This window comes from Hemicordylus capensis, chromosome 4, assembly GCF_027244095.1.
Source record: "Hemicordylus capensis ecotype Gifberg chromosome 4, rHemCap1.1.pri, whole genome shotgun sequence".
Taxonomy (NCBI): domain Eukaryota; kingdom Metazoa; phylum Chordata; class Lepidosauria; order Squamata; family Cordylidae; genus Hemicordylus; species Hemicordylus capensis.
Genome location: NC_069660.1, coordinates 159263871 through 159284148, shown reverse-complemented (window position 1 = coordinate 159284148; position 20278 = coordinate 159263871). Strand labels below are relative to the sequence as shown.

The 20278-nt window shown below is 45.3% G+C and overlaps 1 protein-coding gene across 3 annotated transcripts in view; it reads left to right on the top strand.

Moving 5' to 3' along the window:
- Nucleotides 1-20278, top strand: part of PAPPA2 (pappalysin 2) — a 263647-nt gene that overhangs the window by 153825 nt on the left and 89544 nt on the right. For all 3 annotated transcript variants that reach the window (XM_053248611.1, XM_053248609.1, XM_053248610.1), the window contains 2 exons: nucleotides 9584-9761; nucleotides 11370-11583. In XM_053248611.1, coding sequence (XP_053104586.1) covers nucleotides 9584-9761; nucleotides 11370-11583 — 392 coding nt within the window. The remainder of the gene's footprint in view (nucleotides 1-9583; nucleotides 9762-11369; nucleotides 11584-20278) is intronic.

Sequence of the window (20278 nt, the reverse complement as noted above, 5' to 3'; positions counted from 1 at the left end):
ACTCAGTGCTGAGAAAAGAAAACCACAAAATCAAACCTACCTTTCTCTTCTCCTGATCTTTCCTCTTCAAGAGAAGAATAAGGGCTTATGACTCCTAGTCCCTTTGAATACATTTTGAAATTCCCTTCAAAAGTGCCCCCCACTCCAGCCTACATTCCTTTTACTATTTCTATATCTGGACTAAATTTGGTGCAAATTGAGGTCCACAAGTTAGATCTTTTACACATCTAATGTTCATATGTCCACTATCTTGGATCGGGGTAGGTGACATCATCACAAACTATACCATTGAAGCACCCCTATGTGTCCATTCAGCTGTAGCAAAGTTGGTTCAAATCCGTTAGACTATCCACACGTTAGTGCTCAAACAAAATAGCCTCAAACGTATACATGTCCGCCATTTTGAATTGGGGTGGATGGCATCATCACAATCTTCGCCATTGAGGTGTCCCTATGTGTCCCTACAGCTGCACCAAATTTGGTTCAAATCGATTAAGCAGTTCATAAGTTAGCCCACTTGTGCTTCAAAAGTTTATGCATCCTCCATCTTGAATTGGTGTGGATGATATCATCACAAACTTTGCCATTGAGGTGTCCCTGTGTGTCACTCATGGCAACAGTACCCAATTTGGTTCAAATGGGTTAGGCAGCCCACACATTAGCCTGCTTGTGCCTCAGATATTCACGTGGCTGCCATTTTGAATTGGAGTGGATTATATCATCACACACCACACTGTTAGGGCATGCCAATGTGTCCCTACAGCTGCAGCAAATTTGGTTCAAATCGATTAAGTGGTTCTCAAGTTAGCCCACTTGTGCCTCAGAAGTTTATGCATCCACCATCTTGAATCGGAGGGGATGACTTCATCACAATACGCCGTTGAGGTGTCCCTGTGTTTCACTCACTGCAACTGTCCTTAATTTGGTTTAAATTGGTTACAGTCCACAAATTAGCCCGCTTGCGCCTCAGATGTTCACGTGTCCACCATCTTGAACTGGAGTGAATGACATCCTCACACACCATGCCATTTAGGCATCTCTATGTGTCTCTACAGCTGTAGCAAATTTGGTTCAAATCAGTTAGGCTGTTCACAAGTTAGCCCACTTGTGCCTCAAAAGTTTATGCATCCACCATCTTGTATCAGGATGGATGACATTATCACAAACTATGCCATTGAAGTGTCCCTATGTATCCCTACAGCTGTACCTGATCTGGTTCATATTGGTCCAGGCGTTGTGAAGTTGATAAGGGGACACACACACACACAGAGCCAGGTGATCTCATAAGCTTACTTTCCTTAAGGAAAGTAGGCTAAAAAATCTTTAAAATACATCTGTATATATGTAATGTTTTAGTTGCTTTAAAAAGATACATCTATATGTATATAACATTGTGTTATGTTGATCAGCGGCCATTTCCAATATGATGCTGACCCGAGCTGCAAGGAGGTACTCAGCAGCCCCGCATCAATGTTTTTGGAGACAGCGCTGGCTGGGGAAACACTGCAGGATTGTGTGTGTAATGGTACCCCCCTGCTCTTAAAGGGTACCCCCTGCCTCTGAACTGGTCCGACCGCTGGACCTCCGAACTGGTCCGGCGGTCCATGCACATCCCTAGTCACCTCCACTTGACTTGCCTTGTCTGCCAGCCCTCACTGGATTCTGATCTTTGTCTGCTGCTCAACTTGCATCTTGCATCTTCACTGTGCTCCCTTGATCCATATGCTGTGGCTCACTTTTCCTCAGCTGTGCGGAGCCACAATTCAGAAGTCAAGGTTCAGTAGATAATGCAAGATGAAACACCTAAAACTGATATATACCTTACTGTAGGAATCGACAATTGGAGACCCCTGGAGATGCGATTCTGAATCTGGCCCCAAATTGCCAAACTGGAGGCAAAGAGGGTTGTGGCAGATACAGCAACTGTAGCAGATTAAAGCCTTTGTTTCAGTGCAAGCTCATGTGAGGGAAATAAATGCTGAATCATCCCTGCTGAGCTGCTTGCCTCAGCTTCTACTAAAACTATTCTCTAATATCGGTAGGTTCAAAAGGTTGCCACCACAACTCCTTAATGACAGAGCTTGACCCTCCCTGGGCTTGGGGTGGAATCCCAGGGAAAACTCTCTTTATTTTGCTATTGGATAAGTACAAAAATCTTCCAAGTGCAAGCCTACACATGAGAAAACTGATAGCTGATGCATGTCTGAGGATGTGCCTGCACCAGATAACTCCCGCTTCTCTCCAGCAAAGACTGCCCTTCTTGTTCCCAGAATTCCCCACAACCTCTCTCTTGGTCCCACCCACCTGGTGTACAAATTAGTTTTTTAATTTCGATTTGTACACGAATTCAATCAGCCCTGATTTGCTTTGGGTTCAACCCCCCGTCGTATCCCCCCAGATTCGATTTGTACCCAAATTTTCCAAATTGATTTGGGGCAAAAAGGGGGTCCTGGGGGCAAAAGAGTGAGGTGGGTGGTAGTGCCCAATGGGTGGAAGCGATCACCCAAATTCCAAAGAAATTGGGCAAAGGGGTGCTTTTAAAAAGATTTTTTGAGTTGGCGCGTCTTTAAGTTTTCCCCTATAGGGAATAATGGGGATTTCAGCAACCTTTATAGCTCCATGGGGGGCACCAGGGTGGCCAAGAGTGGGTTGTGGTGGGTGGTAGTGTCCAATGGGTGCAAGGAAGCTGTACCCTGCCATTGGATGAGAGCCTGCAAGTAGCAAGTGGACTCTCCCTAGGGGTAATCTGTTTGCCTCGTTGGGCTTAAGCATCCAGAAAAATGGCTTGTCACTTCTTGCTGTGAGGATCAGAAGGAGGGAAGGAAAGTTGGTCTTGTAGTTGCAAGCATGACTTGTCCCCTTAGCTAAGCAGGGTCCGTCCTGGTTGCATATGAAACAGAGACTAGAAGTTTGAGCACTGTAAGATATTCCCCTTAGGTTATGGAGCCACTCTGGGAAAAGCATCTGGGTTCCAAGTTCCCTCCCTGGCATCTCCAAGAGAGGGCAGAGAGAGATCCCTGCCTGCAACTTTGGGGAAGCCGCTGCCAGTCTGTGTAGATGGTATTGAGCTAGATGGACCAATGGTCTAATTCACTATTGTATATGGCAGTTTCCTATGTTCCTAAGCTACCACCCATATTTCAAAGAAATTGGGCAAAGGGGTGATTTTTAAAGGATTTTTGACGGATCTCTACGCTTTCCCCCATAGAGAATAATGGGGATTTCATCAACCTTAGTTATAACTCCCCGGCAGGGGCGGGGCACCAAAGTGGCCCAGAGCAGGTTGTGGTGGGTGATAGTGCCCAATGGGTGCAAGGAAGCTACCACCCAGATTTCAAAGGAATTGCACAAAGGGGTGATGTTTAAAAGATTTTTGAAGTTTTCATGTCTTTGTGGCAGATTCGGGGCATAAAAGGGGTTTCGGGGGCAGAAGAGTGGGTCAGGTGGTAGTGCCCCAATGGGTGCCTGCCACCAGCCAGATTTCAAATAAATTGGTGAAAGGGGTGATTTTTAAAGAATTTCTGAATCCACTATCATTTCCTACCAGAGAAACCTATCTCAGAAGAACACCTCAGAAACAACAAAGCACAGTGCCCTATGTACTTGTCATTTTAGGAGTGGTTGGCACCCTGTGTGCACTACACCACATCCTGCTCTGGGCCACCCTGGTGCCCCCCAAGTGGAGTTATGGAGCTGCTGAAATTCTCCATTATTCCCTATGGGGAAACTGCTTAAAGAAGCACAAACTTCAGAAATTCTTTAAAAATCAGCCCTTTCACCAATTTCTTTGAAATCTGGGTGGTAGCAGGCACCCATTGAGGCACTACCACTTGAACCACTCTTCTGCCCTGAATCTGCCACAAAGACATGTCAACTTCAAAAATCTTTTAAAAATCACCCCTTTGCCCAGTTCCTTTGAAATCTGTGTGGTAGCCTTCTTGCACCCATTGGACATTACCATCCACCACAACCTGCTGTGCCACCCCCTCCCCCCGGGTGTTATAACTAAGGCTGCTGAAATCCCCATTATTCCCTATGGGGAAAAGCTTAAATATATGTAAACTTCAAAAATCCTTTAAAAATCACCCCTTTGCCCAATTTCTTTGAAATTTGGGTGGTAGCTTCCACCCATTGGGCACTACCACCCTACCCACTTTGGCCACAAAATGGAGGTCCGAATTGTCAAATTTTTCAGTTCTGAATCTGTGGTGATTTGTTTTATTTATTTATTGTTAAATTTATATACCGCCTTTCATTAAAGCAATCCCATGGTGGTTTACAGCAAAACATTTAAACACAAGATGGTAAAAAAGACACAATTAAAATATTAAGTGGGGAAAAATATTAAACAAATCTGATTAAAAATTTAAAACAAAAGCATAAAAGCAATACAGACCATAAAGAGCAGCAGCAGAGAATCAAATAAATGCCTGGGCAAAAAGCCACGATTTTACACTTTTAAAAAAAGCTGTGATGGAGACCGAGGAGCGAATAGCCACCGGGAGCGCATTCCAGAGTCTGGGGGCAGCAACAGAGAAGGCCCTGTCCCGCGTGCACGACAACCGAGTCTCCCTCATTGTCGGCACCTGGAGTAGAGCCCCTTCAGATGACCTCGTCAAGCGGGCAGCAACCCTTTGGAGCAGGCGGTCCCTCAGGTATCCTGGGCCCAAACCATTAAGGGCTTTAAAGGTCAAAACCAGCACCTTGAATTGGACCCGGAAACAAACTGGTAGCCAGTGCAGCTCTTTCAAAATGGGTGTGATGTGCTCCCACTGGGCACCTCCAGATAAAACCCGCATTTTGCACTAACTGCAGTTTCTGGATATTCTTCAAGGGCAACCCCACGTAGAGCGCGTTACAGTAATCCAGCCTTGACGTGACTAAGGCATGGTTAACTGCATTCGGTTTTGTACCCGAATCTGGGCAATTGAGGACAGGGGTGATTTGTTTTGTCTACAAATCGTTGTTTTGTCTACAAATCACCCGAATCAGCCAGATTCAGGTACAAATCATTTTGTACCTGAATCGTTTCACATATTCGTACCCTGGAGTTTACCCAGGGGAGTCTGGTCACTACAGCAACATAAATTGTTAGCAGGCAAATTGGAGGAATGAAAGGACCCAGCACTTTGGCTCACCCTTGTTTGGTTTTCAGAGTGGTCCTTTGGCCAAAATAGTTGCTGACCAGAGTTCTACTGGTTTCTTTAAATTAAATTCTGCTACTAGAAAGACTGAATAGTAGGAAAGGAAGAAGCATGGCTGAAAAGAATTTAAAGGGATACTTGACCAACAATTATGAAATGCTGTCAGTGGCTTGGAAGAGCTGACTACAGCAGAAAAGCCTGAGTAAATCAGGTAGTTCTAGTTGAGTGGTTGGTGCCCCACTGCATTCTTTCACCCTTCTCTAAACTGCATTATTAATCATACAGCCCTTCAGTTAATCCATATGTGGATAGATACAGCTTGGGTTGAGAAGTGGTTCTTGTGACTTAATACCATGTGTTACTGTGAAACAAAGTGTCCCTTTTGCTTTAAATAAAAATACAAGATCAAGCCAAGCAAAATAAATCTGCCTTATTTAACATATCTACCTTTGCCAGTCAAGTGGAAAATATCATTGCAGAAAAAGACCCTTGCTCTGGAGGTACTGCTAACATGATGATGACAACAACAAATAATATTTATACACCACTTTTCAACAAAAAGTTCCCAAAGCAGTTTACATGGATATATAAATAAATTAATAAAATGGCTCCCTATCCCCAAAGGGCTCACAATCTAAAAAAGAAACATAAGATAGAAACCAGCAACAGCCACGGGAGGGGTGCTGTGCTGGGGATGAATAGGGCCAGTTCCTCTCTCCCTGCTAAACAATTGCCACTTTAGAAAGGGGCTTATTTGCTCAGTTAGCTAACACAAGTTAGCACTTTCAAGTGCTTGGTTGAGTTTCACCAGAGGGCATGCCAGAAAACTGGCCGATATCCTGACTAATGAATTACCAATGCAGCAAGAGAAGGCCTGGTGTAGCACCAGTGCTTCTAGAGTTCCGGACTAATGCTGCACTGGTGTGTCTGTGTGAATTTCATCATCCTCCCCTTCCCCCCGAAACCTTCTGTGTCACCCAAAAATATGTTCCTGGGGGCTGTGCGATGCTCAGGGTCATATTTTTGGGGACATATTTTTGGGTGGTCCAGAGTGCTTTGTGGCAAGGGGAGGTTGACAAAAATTGTTTCCACTACTTTTTAGAAGCACCTGTGTTTCTCCTGTTGCACTGATGGTTCATTAGTTAGGATGTCAGCCACTGTGCCCAAGACCGTTGGACAGGATATAAGAATCTAGGGCAATTCAGACAATATTTTCCCCTCCCAGTGTGTTTTGCCTTATGCTATGGGGTGAGATGGGTGCAGAATTCAGCTTCCTGAGTATTTTAACTTTCATTTAAGAAAAAGGTTTCTTCTCTGCTTGAAAATGTTTGGGCAACAATTGATGAAATCTCAGAAGGCAAAAGAGTGGCTGAATAAAATTTCCAGTGATTGAGGAGGCTTTATTGCCTGGCGTAACTCCTTGCACAGAGCACAAATGGTAAAACCAGAATAAATTAGGCAAAACATTAAAATTGTGAAGTCAATTATACAAATTTAGAGGCATTCAGATTTGCTCAATCATTTATACAGGTTGCTGAATACAGCTTTTCTTGGCAGAGCATGTGGATTTCATGGGTACTGCATTTTCATTTTTTAATTTTTTTTTTTACCATGAACTAAATGCAGTCTTGTATGTGGCTGCTAATGTGGCCATTAGCTGAGAACCACCCAGCATTCCTGGCTAATATACAGTAAATCACACAATTGCTTCTGCTGCTGATTCCAGTTAGGTATAAGGGAGGAAACTGCAAAGATGATGCTTGGGGGTAAAGACAACAAACAGTCTTTATGAGCGACTACTGTCAGGTTATCTGATGTTGTAAATGATGGAAAGCTGGCTGGACGCTCAGAGGCTCAATCCAGCCTCCATGGAGCTTTCCATCTTCTGATCCCATCACACCTCCCCTTACTTTTCAGTTCTGTTGCTTTCCAAGAGCACGTTGCCTGTAACTCAGAGTGTGCAGCTGAAGTAAATGACAAAGGGACATCTCTGCCAGAACTTCTGGTGCTCTTCACACCAGCAAAGAGGAGGTTAAAAGAGCGCTTTGCCTGTGTCTTACTCCTGTGTCTTACTCCTCCTTACTTGTGTGGAAGCCAGTCAGTGGCTGACAAGGACTGACATTGGGACTAGCCTCCTATGGACAAGCCAGATTTTTCTGTTGCCTGAGAGGGGAGGGGTAGTTTTTGGAGATGTCTCCTTTCCTCTGCATCCACTCGTCCCTCCTGAAATGATCTCTGAGAGTTGGGGGATCCTCAGGAAATTTATTCTGGGAGATATAGACTGCTGCTAAGGAAAGGGGAGATTGACGAAAACCATCCCTTTTCTCTTGCACAACAGAAGAACATGGCATGTCTGCAGAAGATTAGTCTGGATGTCAGCTAGTGTTGCTGGCCATTCTGCTCTTCTTCAACTCAAAACAGGTACCTTGTTAGGAACATAGGAAGCTGCCATCAGGAGCAGAGCCAGGCTGCTGGCGGCCTGTGTGCGGTCACGGAGGTGGCCCCCTGGCCCCGCCCCCGCATCTGACATTAGATGCAGGGGTGTGGTCTTGCAGGCAAAGAGAAGGAAGATTTCAGTAGAAAAAATCAGAGCGGAGGGAGAGGGGTTGTTCGGGAAGCTGTGCTTGCCGGTTACACCCATCTGCTCAATTACTGTATAGCTACATCCCTGCCCAGTAAAAAGCACCACGCCGATCTTGTGTTCCATAACTTCCCTTAGGGCATTCAAGTACACCAGCTGCTCGCCCTGGGAACGAAAAGTCACACCCGTTGAATTTGCAGCCTGGTCCAGAAAAGTTCTCAGAGGCTCCCTTTTTCGCTGGCGCTTCTTCACAGTCGGCCAAGCTCACAACAAGGTTCCCCATTCCTTCTTCTGGTCTCTCTGCCCCCCGCCTCCCCAACTCCGTCAGGAGCCAGAAGGGGAAATATCACATGGGAAATCAGCTGTAATCTGCTTTGAGACCAATTTAAAGAGCAAAGTCGCCACCGCTGCTTGAGTGCAGTAACCCTCTCTCAGAGAGCGTGCCTGGTGTGTGCGCCTGCCTGTATCTGTGTATGGAGAACTGAAACTACGCGTGTTTACAGGGGAAGTCCCAGCGTCGACTTGCAGTGAGACACAGTTGCAAGTAGCTTTTGAAAGGCTGTGATTATTTCCTAAGACTTCTTGTGAGGTCAAATTGTATTTGTGGGCAGGGTGATGGACACGCTAGTGGAGGGTCGGATCCATCAGTACTACCTTCTCTTCTGCCAGCTCCATAGAAATGAACTTTACAGTGGGTTGGGGGTTCAGCATATTAGGGCTTGCTCTGCCTGCCGGCCGTTTACTACACTTCCACCACGAAGCCCTTTTTCCTTCTGCTCCGCTGAGGTTTTGTTGCTCAGACCACGTGTCTTTCATCAGGCAAAGCGTGTGGCCCCTAACTTCTCAATCTGGGTTTGAACACGACTGGCGTGGGAAAGAGAGTACCTGACCCCACGTGCACAACAACAAAGTATAAGAACAGGCTTTTTTTTTTTCACCTGCCTCCCCTCCCCACATTTCTAAACTGTGGAATGAGACCCAAGCCTGCCCCTATAATGTGTATGTGAGAGCGGGGGCTGGCGTTGAAAATGAAGCAATAGAGTATATTTGTGCTCTCTCCTTCTCTTCCTGCCTCCTGGTTTTTGTTTTTTTCCTTGTTTTCACTCTTTAATGTCTCCCCCATTCTTTTGGGTGTAATTATTTAAGCGGGAGATCAATGGCAGCTTTATGCTAATATTGCAGAACAAAGCGTGCGGGGGCGGGGGGAAGGAGACAAGGAAGGGAGTGGAGGGCAGCTTGGGAGGTGGATAGAAGAAGCAGTAGCAGTGGGGTGGGGGAGGCAGACGGAGGACGCTCGCAGGCAGACACAACACTCTCTAGTTCCTGCAAACACAAAGGGCTCTCTTCCAAGGCCCTGCTCAGCCCGGGTCAAATACTCGCAGGCAATGCAGCCATTGTTTCCGCTGAGCAAGGAACAAGAGCAGCGAAGCGATCAAGCTCCTCCATCTGAAGCAGCCAACCAGTCAATTGTGTGGGAAGCTGCTACTACAGTAAGCAGTCTTTGAGGGAGAGTCACACCTCCGCATCTGACGTCAGACACAGGGTGTGTGTCTGGGGCTGCTCTCACGGCTCCTGATTGGTGGGCGGCCTGGGTTCTTTGAACCCTTTTGCCCAATGGTGGCTCCGCCCCTGGCTGCCATATACTGAGTCAGACCATTGGTCCATCTAGCTCAATATTGTCCACCCAGACTGGCAGCTGGGTATTGTCTACTCAGACTGGCAGCTTCAATTCTCTTCAAGAATTGAGGATTAAGGCTCTGAACTGTGGGCACCTTTCACATTGCAATCATTATTTTTTAAAACACACATCAACAGAAATTGTGATCAGGTGTCTTTTTCTTTGTTTTCTTTTTCTTAGAAAGAGATCCTGTTGCATTGTAACTCTGGGCAGTGGGACAGATCTGTGACTTGTGACCCCATTGACTGCCAGTTTCCCGACCAATCACACGTGCTTTATGCAGAATTCTTCTGTCCTAAAGGAACCACTTATCTGAAGCAGTGCTTCTTCTCTTGCATCAAGCCAGCAAAGCTTCAAGGTATGTTGCCATTTTTTGATGAGCATTGTCTCTTGGAATGAATTTGGGCGATACACTGAAGCACCAAACAGATACGGCATCATGTCCTTTTCACAACTTGTATTTGCACTTCCCATGTACAGTAACTTCTGAAGGGGAAATTTGCACCTCTGCCCTGTGCTGATCAGTGCACAAGCTCTACACACGTTTGTGCATGTCTTTGTGGGGAAGATGAGCAAATTCACCCATTGGATGTTACACTCAAGACATCCAGCTCTGACTGTGACATGGTAGCTTATAAATGAAGTGTTAAACAGTTGGTTCTTTGGAAAGGCTTCTGGGCATCATTGACTTTTGTCCACCTATGTCAGGGATGGCCAGTATATATTGAATCTGAGGTAGATTCACTCTCCTAAGCCAAGTTACTTGAGGGCAGATTCCCCCTCAGAAGCATGTATGGTGACCTCCTCAAGGGAGAGGCACCAGTAAGGTAAGAAGCAGTGCAGGATTTCCCACCAGCCCCTGCTGAACCATTCCTTTACCAGATTGCAAGTGAGAAGAGTAACATCATTTCTTACCTTGCATGCACCTTTCAGATAATGTATGTTGCAGATGCCTGGTAGAAAGGCACACTTTGCACTTTGCACTCGTCTAGCAGGGTGAAGAGTGAAAGGGACAGGTCAGAGTAGAATGTAGGGATGTGCACGGAACCGTGGAGCTGTGGTCCGGCACTGTGGTGGGGGGTTCCAATAAGGATGGGGGGGCTTTACTTACCCCTCCCAACAACCGCGCCGTATTTTATTGAGCAATCGGGCGGCAGGATATCTCCCTGCTGCCTGCTTCATTCCCCGCTCAGCGGCTCCTCCTTTTGTATACAGAATCGGGCGGCAGGATATCTCCCTGCCGCCCCCTTCAAAACCCCGCTCGGCTGGCGGCCGCCCCCTTCAGACCCCCTGCCGCCCCCAAGACCCCTGCCGCCCCCTTCTTGCTAAATCCCTTCCCATTGCAAGAGGGCGGCAGGAGAACTCCCTGCCGTCCCTTTCCCCTTTGCCGGCTTGGCTGCAAAAGGCTTCTTAGAAGCCATTTGTAGCCAAGCCGGCAAAGGGGACGGCAGGGAGTTCTCCTGCCGCCCAATTTCTAAAAGGAACTGCTCCTTTTAGAAATCGGGCGGCAGGAGAACTCCCTGCCGTCCCCTTTGCCGGCTTGGCTGCAAATGGCTCCTGCCGCCCTCTTGCAATGGGAAGGGATTTAGCAAGAAGGGGGCGGCAGGGGTCTTGGGGGCGGCAGGGGTTTTGAAGGGGGCGGCCGCCAGCCGAGCGGGGTTTTGAAGGGGGCGGCAGGGAGATATCCTGCTGCCCGATTGCTCAATAAAATACGGCGCGGTTGTTGGGAGGGGTAAGTAAAGCCCCCCCCCCGGTCCTTATTGGAACCCCCCACCACATCTTCCCGAACCAAACCACCCCGTGTCCGGACCGGTCTGGAGGCCTTTAGAATGGCCTCCGAACCGGTCCGTGCACATCCCTAGTAGAATGCATCCTTTGGGCTGCCTGTTGGCCCTCCGTGACCTGTATAATTCTGTCCCATATTCTTAGTGGATGTTGCTTCTTTCTCTATCTCTTTCTGTGTTAGGAATGAGTCAGTGGCTGACCTGCCTGGAAGATGGCCTCTGGTCACTCCCAGAAGCTTACTGCAAGTTGGAGTGTGACACTCCACAGCCAGTCGCCAATGCCAAGCTGCTGACGCCCCGATGTCTGCAAGGAAATCATGATGTGGGCTCTGCTTGCTGTTACAAGTGTAAGCCTGGATACCATGTTGCAGAAACCATAGAGGGAAAGCCCAGGAAGTGAGTGAAAAAAACACTGTTTCTTCATTTGCTGTTTCCCCCATGATTCTTCTTCTTTCTCAACACCAGCATTTCAGTGTTTCCAGTGTTCTCATTGGAAGAGCCTTTGGCACTGTAGGATTTGCATGCTTGGTGTTAAGTCGAGTTTTGTTCTTGCTAGAAGATCTGGCACTTGCTCTAGTGGATGAGTGTTAAAGGCTGCTACTCCAACAGATATTTATATAGCACTTTGCAATAAATGTTCTCAAAGTGGTTTACATAGAAAAGTAATAATAAACAAACAAAAGTAATAAAGAGTAATAATAATATAAAGTAATAAATAATAATAATAACAATAACAACAAAATGATAATTATTATTAATAAACATGACTGTCTTAAGATTGTCCTTTTGAAATGCAGTATCTTCTTTGCAAAGGTGCATATGGAGTAATCACACAACTCTCTCCTGCTGAAATGTTCATTGGAGCAAACCATGGTTTTCATGTTCATCCAGTCTAATTTACAAAACCACTGAATCCATGTGGTATTGTATATAATCAGGAGATCTATCTAATCATTTTAATTAATTAATTAATTAATTAATTAATTAATTAATTAATATATTTCTGTGCTGCCCAAAACTTTCGTCTCTGGGCGGTTTACAAATAAAATAATTTAAAACATCAAATCAATTAACAATTAAAATCATTTAAAATACTGAAAACATTAAAAACCCAATATTAAAAATATTAAAACTATAAATCTAATTAAACGCTTTGCTGAATAAATGTGTCTTCATTGCCTTTTAAAAAGTTGACAGAGATGGGGAGGCTCTTCTTTCAATAGGGAGCACATTCCAAAGTCCAGGGGCAGCAACGGAGAAGGCCCAGTCTCCATGAACACTGACAGTTCACAGAGGGAGCAAAGCTTCACAAGTCAAAGGTCAAGTAAAATTTGTATCCAAAGAGCAGGTTTGCAAGGCAGGAGTACAAGGGGGAAGTAAGGTCAGCCAGTGAATATTGGGTATATGTTCTAGAGAGGTGAGACAAAAATTAAGCAAGCTATCTTAAGGATAGAAACTAGAATTACTGGCAAATGAAATCACTATAATAAGGATATTTAACTTATAAGGAGTCTGGGGTTGAAAGACAATCATACCCTGGATCAGGTTGGCCTTTAAAGCTAGAGAGTTTTACGGTCATGGGTGACCCTTATTGAAGTCCCACAATCAATATCTTTCCTGGCCCTCCCAAAAAGGAGTGAGATGGATCTGTTTGTAAAAGCGTCTATGACCTCTCTACAGGGAGAAGCTGTAATTCAGTGGTAGAACACAAACACATGCTTTGAATGCAGAAAGTCCCAGGTTCAATCCCTGGCATGTAGGGCTGGGAAAGACCCATGTCTGAAATCTTGGAAACTAGAGCCCCTGCCAGTTAGCATGGATCATACTGAGCTAGATGGACCAGCAGTCTGAGCCAATGTAAGGCAGCTTCATATGTGGCCTAAGGATGATTCAGTCTGCTTGCTGTTCTATTTTGTAAGTTGATTACTGGCTTTCAAAAGATGTTTATCTTTGCTGCTGATGTAGGCTTGTTATCTAGATTTTTATGGGCTTAAATTGACTTGAAAGCTGCTCTGAGTGCAGGGAGTTTCTAGAGTAAAAAACAAACAAACTGGGTGACACTTGAAGGGTGAATTTAATCTCATTCACCATGCCCACCTTCTTCTACTTTTGTGTGAAATATGCCAGCAGCCCAATGCCACTTTTGGCCCTGATGCGCTCCTTCCATTGGAAACAATGCAAACAGCATTGTGTGACTGCCCAGAAGCAGTTGTAAATCATTCTGCAGCAGCCCTGTCACAATACACATTGGGGCTGCCTTTCAAGTTGTGCAGCAGTCTCGGCAGATTGCTAATGTTGATGCAGGGCTGCCCACCATGTTGGCCAATGTATTGTTTCAAACAAACAAACAAATAAATGCTCCTACATTTATTGGTTCAGAATTTGTGTCGCCAGGGCTGCTTCTGTTCTGCAATAAAAGCCCAAACTTCTTCGCAAGGAAGTCCAAATTCTGTCTTTGGAAATATTATGGAAAGCAAATGGATATATATTCTGTTGGGGGCTGGGTTGCCAACAGTCCTTCAGTGGTAGCCCAGCCAAATGAAAACACAGATGGGCCAAAAGTGGCATAGGGCTGCCAACATATTTCAAAAGGAAAGAAAATGGGAAGGGATGTGTGTGAGATTAAACTCTCAATTGAAGCTCCTCCCATCTGAGAACAGAAACTGAATCAAGGGGCAAATACAGGGAAACCTTGTTATCCACAGATTTGCATATCCGAGGTTGGGTAAAAGACGCCCAACCTCGCCATACATGGTGGTGGGGGGGAAACAACATAACCTTGTGTATCTACAGGTCGGAGGTGGACATTTCTGGCTGCCATTTTGTTTCTCAGGTCCACAAAATGGCTCCCATTTTAAAAACTAAATTTAAAAAATCCCAATATTTGGACAGTTTTCAGGCATTCCAGGGGCACAGCGTGATGTGGGGGGAGCAGTGAAGCATGGTAAGGAGCTTCTGACTATGTCCTCCCCTCAAAAAAACTTGGCTGGAAATTGGCATTTTTTCGCATTTTCCCAGCAACCAGAAACTTAACCCCCAATTCCCCATTGATACAATGCCTTGATATTCGTGGTTTTCGTATCCATAGTACAACCTCAGAATAGAACTCCCATGAATATCGAGGTCCTCCTGTAATCAGAAATTCCCTGTCTAGGCTCATAGGAAGCAGTCAGAGGTGAAAACCTCTCAACAAACTTGTAGGGAACGTTTGCTGAATGAGATTTACTTCCTAGTTATGGCATTATGGCAGAATCTTGGCCATGGAATCAGGCATTGCCAGATAATATAGTGCTAGATTAAGTGCCCTGTGGAACCACTGTTTAAATTCTGCTTCCAGCTGACTGCAGAAAGCAGTGCCTCAGCTGCAGGCTTCCCTCTAAGGTGCGCATGTGCATAGGCAGGCCCCAACCTCCAGGCCCCTGTGCAGCTATTTCTGGCGGACACGCAGTCTCTGCTGCGTCCGCCACCGCCACCCAACTGCCTGGCACCCCGTTTCCCCCTCTCCCTGGCTGGGCTGCCAGATCACCTCCGCCTCCTCCCTCCCTGACAGCTGGGCCTCAGCCTCTTCCTGCCAGAGGAGGATGGAGGGAGGAAGATGGGTGGAAGCTCTCCCTCCCCCGGCAGCCCAGAGAGACCAGAGGTGGCGTCAAAAAGGGTAAAAAAATTATTTCTGGGGGCCTGGGGAAATAAATTGATTCCTGTGTGTGTGAGTTATGTGCGCACACTGCCTTGATAGTGCCACCCAGAACAAAACACTTTCCGCTCACTGGTGGTAAAAATTAGAGGGAATACTGCTCAGCAGCGCTGAAGAAGCCACCAGGGAGCCAAGCCCAGAATTAGGATGAATCCAGATGTGTATCATTTGAACAGTGAGCTCACCATGGAACCACATTCACCCCATTTGGGGCAGATATACAGTACAAACTTCCTTCAAACATAAGAGTTCAGAGGGAACCAGTTTTTCTGGTCTGACTCTGAAGAGACTGTGCACAGTGCTAATTGGCTGACTTGGTGTTAATAATGCAGCCTTCTTCCTGAATGGGTGTTGGTTGATTTTTTTTGGTGGGGGGCAGGGAACTGATTGTGCAGCTTTTAAGAAAAAGGCAGACACCTCGACATGCAGCATTGGAGAGGGCTAAAGGGGAAATCATTGTTAGATTCTGAAACACGTATTTGTGTTATTTAAGGAGCAGAGGGGGGGGAAACTGAGCTGACACAGTGATGGAGAAAATTTTCATTCCCCCTGTTTGTAGATATTTCTGTACCCACGAATGTATTATTTCATTTATTTATTTAAAATATTTCTGTCTCACTTTACGGATCTTTGTATAGCTCTCCATCCCACTGCAAGGGACCATTATTGCTTTTTCACGGTTGTTGTCCACCAGTGCCATGAAAGCCCCCATCTCTCCTTCACCGTCCCCATTCTGGTCCACATGAACCATTTTGATCATTTTCTGTGCGAAAATAGTCAAAACAGCACATAACTTAAGTGAATTAATACTAGTTTGCATAATTCATAAATGACAGAATTACAGCTGTCAAACTGTGTGGTTTTTTAAAATGTAGATTCTCGGCTCCCAATGGCATTGACTGTTTTTCAAAAAAATATTGTTTCTGGAGAGAAAAATGGCTTCACTTGCAAGATAGTTTGCATGAATAAAATTTGCATTACTTGTCGTCTTGGCAAGTTTGCAGAATTTGGCTTTCTTTGTGGCAGAAACCTGGCTTTCTGTTTGCAGTAAACCTGCTTTTGTCTCTGCCTTCTGGCCCGTTATTTCTGACTCTTAGTTCCTAGCAGCAGGAACTCTTAGTTCCTAGCAGCAGGAACTCTTAGTTCCTAGCAGCAGACTCTTAGCAGCAGGTAGGGGAGAGGAGCTGATCCATCATGCCCTCCAGTTGGTAGGTTGAGTCCCAGTGCTGCACCCCAGTCCCCAGGAGGAGAGAGAATGCTGTGAAGGGGACCGAACTGTTGCTCTGGCCCAGCACCTCTGGGGAGTTACTGCTATTTTATTTCCCTGGACGTTTTCCAGATGACACACTGCCACGTGTCCCATAAGTGTCCCTCCGTATTGCCTGTGTTTCGACAGTGCTTGCTGTACTGTCAGCAGGGTGCCGTCCATATTTCTGATGCTTTGTTTCAAATTTTAATGAAGCGTTCTGGCCCAATATCGTGGTAATAGCATTGCAGGAAAGTAGCTGTATTTTTCCAATGTAGGGAGGCTTGCAACAGCGTTCATGTGTTGCAGGATGTTGTAGTATGGGCAGTTCTTTGCACACACACCCCACCTGCCCATGCTTGCTTCCTCCACCCCCTCACCGCGGGGAGCGGAACAGGCAGGGAGAAAACTCGGCTTTCCCCTCCTTTCCTCCCCACAGATCCCAAATCCCACACCTCCCCCCGCTTGCTTCCAATATAACTTGGGCCTTGTCAGCACAGAAGGGGAGGGGAGATGGAGTGAGAGGGAGGAGATCGAAGGGGTTTTATTATTATTTCTCCACCGGGGTTCTTTTGTGCATTCCCCTTTTAATTTGCTACTTTGGCCAGAGACTCATACTAGTGCAGCTGAGCAAGTTTCTGAAACCAACCCTTTCTCATGCACTTTTTACTGAAAAGGAAGCCCATTGAACTAACTCATTTACTTATGTGCAATCCCACTTGCTTACTACAAGGCAAAGGGCAGGTAGAGAGAGCAGTCACTTACTTAAAAGGAAGCCTATTGAGCTGAATCATGATTCATTTATTTCTGTGCAATCCTACAGCCCTCACTGGAGGAGCGCTCGCCTCCCCTCCACATCCTTCTTCCTTTTCTTTCTTTCTTTCTTTGGAGGTGTGCCAGTTCCTTTCTTTCCTCCTTCCTGGCTCACCACAGGATTCCCTTTCGTTCCCTGTCCATAAGCAGTTCTCTTGTTTTGTCACTCCAAAGGATCTCCTCACGCACCCCACTCCCACTCTTAAAAAGAAAAAAGAAAGAAAATCCCCAGTTATTACCGTATTTTATGGACTATAAGACTCACTTTTTTCCTCGAAAAATATCTGCCAAAATTCAGGTGCGTCTTATGTGTTTTAACAGTTTAATATGTTAAAACTCTGAAAAACTGGATTAAAATTAAGGTGCGTCTTATAGTCCATAGCGTCTTATAGTCCGTAAAATACGGTACTTGCTCAGAGAAGTGGATTCTCTAATTTCCTACTAAAGAATTTACTCTCAGAAGAACACCTCAGACACTGAAAACAACAAAACCCATCACCCCATGGGCTTGAGGGTTTGGGGGTGGTTGGTACCCTATGTGCACTACACCACAACCTGCTGTGGGCCACCCTGCTGCCCCCCAAGTGGAGTTATGGGGCTATTGAAATCCCCATTATTCCCTATGGGGGGGGAAGCTTAAAGATACGCAAACTTCAGGGGAAAAAATAAAAACCACTCCTTTCACCAATTTCTTTGGAATCTGGATGGTAGCAGGCACCCACTGGGGCACTACCGCCTGACCCACTCTTCTGCCCCTGAAACCCCTTTTCTGCCCTGTTTCTGCCACAAAGACATGCCAACTTTAAAAACTTGTTAAAAATCACCCCTTTGCCCAATTTCTTTGAAATTTGGGTGGTAGTTTCCTTGCACCCATTGGGCAGTACCACCCACCCCACTCTTTGGCTCCAGAACCCCATTTTTGCCCCAAATTGATTCAGATTTGGAAAATTTGGGTACAAATTGAATCTGGGGTGATTGGGGGAGGATTTGGACCCAAAAGAAATCAGGGGAGGATTTGATTCAGGTACAAATCGAATAAAAAAATGATTAGTGCACATCCCTAATTGCAGTAGTCAAGCCTGGATGTTACCAGCATATGCACCACTGTATTAAGATCAGTTGTCTCAAGAAATGGACGTAGCTGGCATGTCAGCTGAAGCTGCTATAAAGTGCTTCTGGCCACTGCCTCAACCTGAGATATCAGGGAAAGATTTGGGTCCAGAAATACTCCCAAGCTACATACCTGATCTTTCAGGGGTAATGTAACCCCATTCACAACAGGCAGATCTAAACCACTTTCTAAGTTCTGACCTCCCACAACAACCTCCATCTTGTTTGGATTCAACTTCAGTTTATTCTCCCTCATCCAGCCCATTACCAATTCCATGCAAGCATTTAGAGAGGTTAAGCCATCTCCTGACAAAGTTGATATAGAAAAATAGATCTTGGTGTCATTAGCATATTCTATCAGCTTTGGCTGATACGCCAGCTGTGTTCGTTTCTTGAGATAAGCTACTTCAGAACAGGGGTACATATTCTGGTAACCTCCGGACTTGACTCCAGCAATGCACTCTATGTGGGGCTGCCTTTGCACGTAATCCAAAAACTGCAGTTGGTACAGAATGCAGCAGCCTGGTTCTCTACAGGTCATCTTGAAGACACCATATTATCCCTATATTAAAAGAACTGCACAGGCTACCAAGATGTTTCTGGGCAAAACAGAAGGTGCTGGTTATAACCCATAAAGCCGTAAAATATTTTGGTCCCAGGTATTTAAGATAACTTCTTCACTATGAGCCCCATCATCTTTTGAGATCATCTAGAGAGGTTCATCTGCAGTTGGCACTAGCTCTTCTGAGGACTACATAAGATAGGCCTTCTCTGTTGCCACTCTGACACTCTGGAATGTGCCCCCTGCTGAAGTAAGAGCCTCCCTATCATTGACAATTTTTAAAAAATGGTTTTTAAAGACACATTTATTCACCCAAGCCTTTAACTAGACTTGTAGTTTTGAATTATTTTAAGGGTTTAATTCCTGTTTTAATTTGTTTTATATTGATGTAAGTCACCCAGAGACAAAGGTTTGGGGCAGTGTACAAATATAATAAAATAAACAAATACATATTGATAGCACCCTGCTCCAGATCTCCTGATGATCTCTCCCAGTGGTTTGATGTAGTTGTTTAAAAACACTGGAGATAGATAGAGTGGAGCCCTGTGGGACTCCATAGCTCTTGTTTTGAAGAGCAACCATCTCCAAGTGACACCATCTGGAATCTACCTGAGGGGTAGGAGCAAAACCATGAAGTGCCTAACCCCCAACCCCCTCAGGCGGTCCAGAAGGATACCATGTCCAAGAGTACTGAAAACCACCAAGAGATCCAAGAGGACCAAAAGGGTCACACTCCCCCTGTCAGTTCCTAATTGGAGATCATCCATCAGGCCGACCAAAGCAGTCACTGCCCCATAGCTTGCCTGGAAGCCAGTTTGAATTGAAATCTATGTTTAGTATCAAACCTTTGTTTGTGCTTGCAAGAATAATATTGCATTTACAAACATATTTTAAACTACATGCCCCAAAGTATGTCTTTTGTGAAGGAAGCAGCCAGGTTCACTTGCATGATCTTTGGTTGTTTTGATTTTCTGGATCCCTTGGAAATGTTTCTGTGTGTGAGCCTCCCAATGGCTTTGATCATTGGGACGTCTCACACATAGGGGACCCCTGAAAATTAATGTGGTTGCTGCTATGACGTGTGGGGCTGGACTCTCATGTTTTACTGTGGGATCCTGGCAGCTAGAGCTAACCTCTTCGTAGGCGTGAGCAGTACAAACGGGGACCGCAAGCTTCTAATGCAAAACACTTAACATTTATTAAACATCAATCAAAATAGACAATCTAATTAGGGAATTAGCAAGATAAATAATTTAGTTTGGGAATTTGGTAAACTAGACTCACTTGCAAGATTGCCTATCCTGTATTGTGTCTCTGTCTTAACTCCTCTACCTTCGTCTAGTCTCACCACAAAACTGCCCTATTATCCAGCCTGTGTCTGGTTAAGTCCAAAGCTTTCTAAAGCAAGAGCTGATAGATGCTGGGCACTGCTAGGTAGACTAGAGTCATTTTCATGAGATGAAACTGAAATGAATGCCCAGGTTTAATTGGTAGGTCACTCAATGTGTGTGATAATCATTCATTAATTTTTAGAAGACTGAGAGTGTTGGTGTATCATGTTTGTGATGAGATTTAATTTTAACTATTATTATTTTTTACTTCTTTTTAAAAACAAAAGTCCAATTAAAATTTTTAAAATAAAATCTATGTTTTATTATTTTTAAAT